The sequence below is a fragment of the Piliocolobus tephrosceles genome, chromosome 5 (genome assembly GCF_002776525.5).
Source record: "Piliocolobus tephrosceles isolate RC106 chromosome 5, ASM277652v3, whole genome shotgun sequence".
Lineage (NCBI taxonomy): Eukaryota > Metazoa > Chordata > Mammalia > Primates > Cercopithecidae > Piliocolobus > Piliocolobus tephrosceles.
The window spans coordinates 53,931,418-53,941,195 of record NC_045438.1 but is presented as its reverse complement, the minus strand read 5'-3'; the positions used below and the strand labels follow the sequence as shown (position 1 = coordinate 53,941,195).

At 34.0% G+C, this 9,778-nt stretch overlaps 1 protein-coding gene across 3 annotated transcripts; it reads right to left on the bottom strand.

The window, feature by feature from the left end:
- Positions 1-534: 534 nt before the first annotated feature.
- Positions 535-9,475, bottom strand: VIP (vasoactive intestinal peptide). Of its 3 annotated transcripts, none has more exons than XM_023205850.1 (7): positions 9,313-9,475; positions 7,983-8,099; positions 5,978-6,100; positions 4,892-4,996; positions 4,005-4,136; positions 3,097-3,185; positions 535-1,376 (listed from the first exon to the last, which is right to left on the bottom strand). In XM_023205850.1, exons 2-6 carry the CDS (start codon positions 8,087-8,089, stop codon positions 3,140-3,142), a joined length of 513 nt encoding a protein of 170 aa, XP_023061618.1. In that variant the 5' UTR covers positions 8,090-8,099; positions 9,313-9,475; the 3' UTR covers positions 535-1,376; positions 3,097-3,139. The 3 variants fall into 3 exon arrangements, with proteins under 3 accessions (XP_023061618.1, XP_023061619.1, XP_023061620.1); XM_023205851.2 differs by having other exon boundaries at positions 661-1,376; positions 4,005-4,133; XM_023205852.1 differs by having other exon boundaries at positions 1,152-1,376; positions 3,097-3,182; positions 4,005-4,133; positions 9,313-9,427.
- Positions 9,476-9,778: the final 303 nt, after the last annotated feature.

Here is a 9,778-nt window from a genome sequence, read left to right as displayed (position 1 = left end):
TTTCCTTGTTTTATATTAATAGAGTCTTAGTTTTAAGTTGGGTACATGATTACCCAGAAAAACAAAACAAAGAAAACATACTACATTTCCCAGCCTCTCTTGCAAATGACTGGCCATAAGACTATGTTCCAGTAAAGGGGATATTAGTATAAGATATCAGTTCAAAGAGAACTGGCATATACTATTTGCTCCCTTTTTTCTGTGCCTCTTCCTACAGCCTGTTGCCTGGAATGCGTATATGATGGCTGGAACACTAGCTGTAATTTTGGATCATGAGGAATAGTGCCACACCGTTGGAGATGAGGGATGAGATGAAAGGGGTGTGTGTTATTGAGGGTTTCGCTGAGCAGAACCATCATAATAACCCGAACATCTTCTTCTTGACTTATGTGTGAAAGAAATTTCTCTTTTATTTAAGCCACCATTATTTTAGAACTTGCACACAATCAAATACCACAAAAGCTATCTAGTGCCAAGAAATTTAGAGCTAAAATGAGTTACTGCTGAATCATATAAAAGAATCAAACAAAAAAATTATCTGCAGTGATAATCAAAGGTCTTTATTTTCTCTATTTGATTTCTTAAAATTATTTTGGAAAAATAGTTATGTCTTTAGATGTACTTTCACAGAAGGAAGCTCATATGACCAAAGCAATATTCTGAGTCATTATGGCAAAAATATTTATTATTGAACAACTGTTTCATTTACTTCACATTTTACACATACTTAACACAAGCAGAAAGGGAAGGTTCAATGTCAGAAGCAGGGGTCATTCTCCTTAACTGAAAGACTATCAGGAGAGAGCCTTTGGTGATTAGCAATCCAAATTTGAGATTTTTAAAAATAAAGGTTGCCTATAAAATATGGAGACACATAATATTTTCTGAAAATCTTTTTGGAAGAATGTCTTTTTATCTTCATTGTTACTATCTTAGACATTTTGAGGTTTATTTAACACAGCATTCCATCTGCTTAACATTCAAATTTAGCCACACTGATTATCTGTTCTACTCTCCTGAATAGTTAAGTACACTCTATAAATAAACACATCAATTTTGCTCTATTACTACTCTTCCAAAAAAGTCTTACATAATTGGAATTAACCTAACATTTACTTATCATTAAATATATTTTTTTGTTAGAAAGGATATACAGCATATGAAATTGCAGGCTTTTTATGAGTTAAAGACAAAATGTAGAACTCTTAAATAATATTTACAATGTAAACATCACAGTTATTACATTAGCTAGAATACATCACAACATTCACAACACAATACATTTTATTTGGTTTGGATATTGAAGTTTTTTTCTTGAATTACTGATGTAGAACTCAAAATTTAATTATATTGCGTATCGTTTTCCTTCAAGAATTCTGAAAAAGAAAAAATTGTTGTTTTAGGCATAAAATATATTTTATTTCTAGCATCTTAGTTTCATTCACTGATTTATTTATCTGATAAACACTTATTTCTCTTTGTCCCTTGTTAGCAGCCCGTAGCAGGGGATCATGTCCTGGGACATATCAAGAGAGCAGCTTCTAGAGGACTGATTATCAGAGAGGAACTGGAATGTGAAAAGATGTCTAACTAACCATTATTAATGATTCACTTGTAATTTTCACAAATGGATGACCCACATGATTTCCTCTTCAAAGAATTTGTCCAAAGTCACCCATTTAAAAAAGAAAAGGATGGAGAATGGAATCTCGTAAGTGATCTTACCATTTACAAAGCACAATGTGATTAATCAATTTTCCTTTATATTTTAGTCCCTACTCTGTTTCTTAATTTGATGGAGAAGACTTCTTATAAACACTCTTTCAAAAAGCTGTATGTAATTAACTTTCTTCTTTGAGCAAAGGAACTTGTTTCTCTGAAATGTCTATAAAAGATAAGGAGTTTATGTGAGTCACATTCCTACCTCTGCCTTTCTCTTAGAGGTCGGAGGGTAATTAGTGGACAAAAGCAGTTAGGCAGGTGTCTTCCCAGACACCATGTCCACTCTTGATGACTCTTGAAAACCTTAGATAACTCCATCAGGAACTGAGGTAAGGCCATGAACCTTTAGTTTGAGCATGAGTGATTTTAATCTCCTTAACCTAGTTAGGGATTGGAATCTGGCTTGCCTTCAGGTTTTATGAATAAAGTTTTATTGGAGCACAGTCACTCCTTTTCATTTTACATCTAACTGTGGCTGCTTTTGTGCTACAATAGCAGAGTTAAGTCATTATAACAGAAACTAGATGGCCCACAAAGCCAAACATATTTTACTCCATAGCCCTTTAAAATCTGCTAACCTTTCATATGGTGACAGCATGAAATTTCTTTAAGCACTTGCCCAGTATTATAGATTTTTTATGAGCTAACGTAAATAATAATGTGACATAACTCAGGAAAGAAATATGTCTTGAACCCACATTTATATAAAATCAATTTTGATAGCAAGCTTATTACTTCACAAAGAAAAAAGTCTATCCATGTTTTTTCTGCTTAAAAAAAAAAGTTTACAGAGAATGCTATTGGAGTCACGTAGGTAAAACAAACTTACAGGTAAAACAAGCTGAATTTTACTTTTGCTGTATGAAGTTTGCCATGTTTCAAGGAATATTAGACCCAGAATGCCCTGATATTTTCATGATAATGGGTCATGTTCTAATTTGGTGGTATTTCCCTGTGCTTAATTAAGTGAGGTGCTAACAGTCAATTATGGGACTAAACCTTCAATTAATAAAAGCAGCATGGGTTGATCCTCAAAAGGAAAGCCCATTTTTTTCTTGTCAGTTTGAGTCAGTCTCCTCTGTTTTTTTATCTTGATACAAATGTAGAAATAACCCCAAGTAAACCAAGAACACTATTCAGATCTCAAAACGTTTGCTTATTGTGAGTGCTCTCTTTTATGAGATCAAAAAATTGCATGAATCATTCTAAGCTGTTTACTGGGTTGGGGTCCACTGTTGTAGGAGTGTCTGTCTTGGATGAGGTCTCGTGATGAGAAACTTTAACCCTAAGATGTTTCTTACTAAGTGACTCTTAGCTACTTATATAATCAGAGACTGCCATAAGAATACAGAAGGAATGCACAAATATACCCACCACTGGGAAGTTGTCATCAGCTTTGCTCCAAAGGGCTTTTTCATCATTTTTCTAACTCTTCTGGAAAGTCAGGAGATTCTCCCTCACTGCTGCAGAGCAGAAAAACATTGTGCATATTAAGGCTCTCAGATGAGAAAGGTTCTAAAGAAACCATTATAACATAACGACTATGCTGTTCTCTGTGCTCTGAAAGTGTATCGGGGGCTAAACAATTACCTTTGAAGTTTGTTACTACCTATGAATTATTTATCAATCTTAGAGTTTCTAAAATTATTCTTACAGAATTATCATCTGTAATGGGCAAAGAAGGTCATCTTGTCTGATCACACCCAAACAGAATTATCCTTAATACTCATCATTTAAACAAAAACAAATGGAATTAAAAGACAGAACACTACACTGTTTATGTATTGTGTCCGATATTTACACACCACAGAGAGATACTGATTTTACAGAATCTAAATATACAAATACCTAATGGTTTGATTAAATAAGAGTATTGAATATGCATATGAAGTGAGTTCCACATGTTACCAAATTGCAATTGACTATGCTTTACATATTTTAAAAATCATCACTTTTGATGAAACTCGCTCCTAGATTCAGACTAGATGTCTCTATAGTCATCATTTTTAACCCTGGCAGTACAGTAACGTCAACTGGGGAACTCTTTAAAGAAATGAGTGCCCAGGGCCACACCACGGAAGACACTGATTTCCTGGCAATTGGTTTGGGGGAAGGCCCAGACATTGGTATTTTTAAAGTTCTGCAGGGTAGTCTAATGTCAGCCAAGGCTGAGAATCACTGCTTCATGTAGTATAGATAGTGAGATAAGGAGGTCTTCATGTGCAGCTTCTATTTTGAAAGTCAGTCATGATTTCTCATTTTAGCAAGCTCTTTTTCTTTACCTCCTCTTTCCATTCAGAATTGAGTTCAAATATTTCTTTACAGCCATTTGTTTTCTAAGGCGGGTATAGTTGTCTGTGAAGACTGCATCTGAGTGACGTTTGACTGGTACAGGGTCTTCTGAGATGTTACTGCTAAGGAACACAAGGAAAAGGAAATCAAAGAGTTTTCACAGGAAATGATAAATACACACATGTTCCAAGTTTCTTGGAGCCACATAAAAAGGAATTCCCACTCCCAACTAATTTTCCATCATAAAAAGACTAAAAGAAAAATACAACTAAACCTGAGGATGAAGGAGAAGCAAGGAATCATCTGCCATATTTTGGCACGACCTGGGACTGTTTTATGACACATTCTGTACAACTGAGCAAATAATTCATCCAAAAATAAAAATTTGAGGATAGCTGAAGTTGTGCTCTGCCACTGGGAGAAAACTTTTTTTAAAAAAACATAATTACTTCTTTAGAAGCTATACTACCCTGAGCAGCGTCATCTAAATATTTGACTGTTAGCCATTTGGCATTCTCCGTTTAGTTTGAGCAGGAAGTAAAAGGAATATTCTATGGTTGACCTTAACATTTACCTCAATCTATCCTATGTCTTCTTGATTGTTTTACTGAGTCTTGTTCAATTTGATTGCAGATTGGTAAACGATTGCTACTTGACAAAAACGTGTGTCTGGAGTCAATGAGTATGATATTACGAAAACGTCTTAATCCATGGGCTTGATAGATGTTATTGAACAATACAAGTTATTTCATTTAACTAAATTAAACATTATCAATGAGTTTTCAATTTCAAACAAGGTAAATAACTTGTTAAGAGTGAAAATACAATATTCAGGTTGAATAATAACACATTTTATAAAAATAATAAGTTTCTTTACCTAACACGTTTTCCCATAAGAGACTCAAGGTACTTTTTGGCAGAAAGTTGACCCAAGAGTTTACTGAAGTCACTGGTGAAAACTCCATCAGCGTGCCTGGCATTTCTAAAACACGGAAGAAAAAAATAGCTATTATTTTGTAAATGGCTTTCTAGAATATTATTATGGTTCATTTAATAACAAAAAATTATGGGTTTATTATGAAAGCTTCTCATTAAAACTAAAGTTCAAAAGGAGATTTCTTAACTCCCTAACAAAAGAGATCTTCTAGCCACTTATATCAAGATATACCCTGTATTTCTAACCCAAGACACTGAAAAATTAAAGAAACAGGCATTTCTAGAAGCACATTTCAATATTCCTTCATGGCTGAATCTTTATAACTACTTTTGTTCTAAGAAATATTGGTGTAAAAATATGATCTATTTAAATTAGCTGCTCTTTGTACATGGTGCTTTGCGTCTGCCCCACTGAATAAAGACATACACAATGGGAAAATATTCTGATTTTGGAAAGTTCATAAACCCCAGTATAGCTTTTTTTCTTTCTTTTTCCAAAATATTTGGAAACAAAACCTCTTAAGATAGAGAAGGCATTAAAGCCTATCATTCTACCTTTTCTCTTTCAAATGAAGAACCTTTTATACTTTGTCTATACCAAGTCCTGTAGAGCTACTTAGTCTGTACTTGAAATGATGCTCAGACAAGCAGTTCTATGAATGAACAGCTCTGTCAGATACCTTTTCTTTATATAGAGACAAAACTCCTCGGCAACTCTTCATCACTGGAATGTTAAATGCTGTAGTTTTATCAGAATTGGTACAATCTGTGATGTTGGAATTATGTGCAACAGAATGGAAGTGAATGATATGTTCATCCTGGCTTGTTACAACCTTTCAGTATGAAAATCATGTACAGCTTTAAGAGCTGCAATAAATCAGGATGAGTGAAGCCATGACACATGGAAACCTCTAGTGTTTTGCTATCGGAATAGCTTCATGGTGAGATAAAATTAGCACGTTTGTAATTCTTAAATACATTTGCTAAAATAAAACTCACTGGATAGTTTTATAAAAAATAAACTCACCTGGATACATCATAATAGGGTGTGTCATTTTCAGCTAATGCATTTTGCAAGATGTCCATGTCTTCTTTTAATGAAACTTGATCAGGTTCATTTGCTCCCTCAAAGGGTAGTCTGTCACCCAACCTGATAGGGAAAGTTACATGAGAAGTATAATACATTTCTTTTTCAGAAGACAGTGCGAGTGGTTCTGCAACCATTTAAAATAAGATACTTAAACTCTTGGGAAGTATTACCCAGTCACAATATGAGAATAGCATAATTTGACTTAATGACTCATATAGTTAATGAGAGCATAAATAGGAAATTCCTATTATCCTACAAAGTAGATGTCATATGACTTTTATAAGCTGAATATACAAAACGTAAGAACTACTTAATTCAATCTTATCTAAGCATTAAGCAAACTGTACTTCTTTGGTGTACTTTACTATGCCAAGAATATATTCACTTTGCAAAGTCAAATTCCACATGTAGAAAGATTTTATGCAAAATAGAAACTTGGAAAAAACTAATATTAAATGAGAACTGATAACAATGTATGTATTTGGTGATGTTCAGTATCACCTGTTCCAAACATCTCTGAAGAATGGAGTATTAACTGCTTCTCTCTCTCTCTCCAGACCCTCAAGCTTTGCTTCAAACATTTACCTTGGCATGATAAATTTCTCTGTATTGACAAAGTTCAAAGAATGTCTCCATAGATGAATAGCTCATCTATGAAGATGAATATGAATTCAATAAATTTTATGGGGCCTTCTGGTTTCTAATCTTATGTATTAACACAACTTTAATAAGGGATGTACAATGTTACACTGAAGGACTAAGAAGAGTCATATGCATACATGGAATATGACTATATTTGTAGATGCCTGCATATTTCAATTACTGGCAACTCTTATAATTTTGTGTGTGCAGATTTTCACTGTTAGGGCAAACCTCCAAGGAGCATGTCATCTCCTGGACACTTGTGTATCTTTCAGCGATTTGGGAGTTGGGAGTCACTAACAAGTAGTCCTCTGTGGATCTGAAGCTTAGCAATCAACAAGAATGTAAGCATTCTTATGATTGTTCATCTGCTGTGATAGAACTTCAGATAGAACCATTTTATTTAGTTATCAAAGCAACACAGGAGCTGTATTTAAACAGATTTCACAGAGAACACTAATAGCTAAGAGGTTGTTCTCTCTATTGAGCATAAGTCTACCTTAATCAAAAAATCAAGAATGAGTAAATAAGCAAAAAAAAAAAAAAAACCGAATTATTATTTTTCCTTTGGAGATATAGTGGTGCCCATATCTCCAACTGAAAGAAAAATTCAAGCTAATGTAGTTTTCATTTACTGTTTACTTCTTTAGCATACATTAATAAAGTTTTAAATATGAGTTGTGTTATACTTTATAGATTTGAAATATATGATATAACATATAGAACAAAAAAACTAAGGATTTATGGTTCAAACAAAGTATACCAAAATTTACCCATTGGGGGTGTATCTCAATAGATCAATTACCCCATATTTAATATTGACAAATTGACTCTGCCTAGATAGATTTCTGTGCAACATTTTATACATGTTTCACTAATCAACCGCTAATCTTATGATTATTTACTGATTAATCTTGAAAATAAATTAAAATGTGGTTGGCAACTAAACTGCTTTTTTTCCACCAGAAATTGAACTGACTTAACAATGGATAAAGGCTTATTATTCATCTAAAATTGGTTTCGAATAAAAAGAAAGTCAGAGCCTCCTTTCACCATGTTTGGAATGTGATCCACTCAGCCCATAAAACTAATCACTGACAGTGTCTCTCATGCCCTGAAAGTGAATTCCAGGATTCAGAATGACCTGATGTTGACAAACACCTCTCACTCAACACATCAAGCAAAAATTTAAATAAATAATACATAATTTATACTATTCAGTTGTCCAACAAAACATATAGGAAATTCCCATTTAGATGAAGAAGGAATGCTCAGATGTCTGAATTGAAAGGGAACTTACCTGAGAGCAGAAGGTGCCCTGTAAAGAGGCCATGCCGACGTCTGTGAGAACAGCACACTGAGAAGGGTCAGAAGCACAAGAAGCTGGGCCTTATTTCTAGTGTCCATTTCTGTGCCTCTAAAGAGAGAGAATCACCTTAGTTCTTCCAACCAAAGATGTCACCAGCAAGGTAATTCTGAGTGCCTAGCAGTAATTTTCAATGGCTCTTGAAGAGTTTGTAAAGAGTAATTTTCATCTTGTAGAAAGAGATAAATTGCAAGATGATACATTCAAAAATCAATATTTCTCTCAGTGACAGGTACTTGAATAAAAAGTAGAATCCTTTTCACCTGCTGTCTGGGCACATGGTTGGCCCCAGTATCTATTGAATGCCATACTTCTATAGTGCTGGAAATAACCCTGGGAACAGTCTCTTCATAACAGGGATGTACCACCCAAGCTTAGTGTATTTTTTGACAAAGGAAAAAGCTTCAAGACATTGATTTTCTTTGTTTTAAGATTTCAGTATCTGATTAATATAAGACTGGGGTATCATCTATTTAATAATTCTTCTGCTCGTGTTTGTACAAATGTATAAATATAATGTGTATATATACATATAATTTTTTAAAGATTTTGTATATACATTACTTTTTCCTCTTTCAATTGTTGATATTACTGGAAACTTATTTCCTTACACCTGAATTTGAATATCTTAACTCAGTAGTGAATATTAATACTCAAAATATCACTGAATCATATATTGTCACTGAAATGAATTTTTCCATCAAAGGAAAATATATGTTAAAAGTAAAGCTTGCATTTCTTGCATTTAATCAACTTACACATTTCATTTCTAGTTTCTAGATTAAAAATTTAGGAATTCAAGGTCTGTTTCTCTTGCTGCCTATAAAAATTACAGAATTTAAACTTAAGGCAAAAAATAAATGCATCTTAGATTCACTTAACCAACATATGAAATAGGGGGAAAAAAGCACTGTAAAAATAAGTTGAAAATTTCAAAAGCAAATGTGCCCACTGAACTTTTCAGTCAAAAATCTACATACAAGTAAACTTGATTTGAATGAATTATTTTTAAAAATCAGTATTCAGTAAAACAGCAAGCAGGGTAAAGCATCTTACAAACAAAAGAATTCAGAAAATCTATCTATATGAGAGAAATTGAAGTATTTCTATCCTTACCAGGTGACTTGAGAAACTTGTCTTTTTGCTGTTGCAAAAGCAGAGCACTATCCAATTCTTTTCAATAGAGAGAAAAATTCAGTATGTTGTGAGAAAAGTTTCAGAGGCAGGAGGGAAAAAGAAGAGTAAAGGTAAAGTTTTCACTTACCTTGCCCACTCGTGCTCCCCCGGAGCTGCCTGCTCTGGTTTGTTTTGGAGCTGTCTTAGGTGCTGAAGTCCTGGGCGTAAGAGGAAGGCTCCACCAGTTCTCTGCCCTTAGCAATGGCTGAGGGTTGGCTGTTACTGCCTGCTGGTGCTTCTCACTCTACCCTGACCAGCATTTCAAAGCCCATCATTTTATAGGGCTTATACTTAGGACTGAGCAATCACAAAGCGCTCTGAAAGACGTCACAGTATGACGGCCATGGGATGAATAGTGCTTGAAGTTCTTACTTAATTGTCATTATGTCTAATTTATATAAGTTTATAGTGAGTAACTTCAAGACGTAAGATAAGAGGAAATTTACTTTTGTTTCAACAAACAAAGTAGCAAGCTTAATGTGAAATGTTTTAACCTTTACTTAATTGTAGTGAAATAAGAAAATGATTGTAGTGTTATAGCCATGGCCACTGGG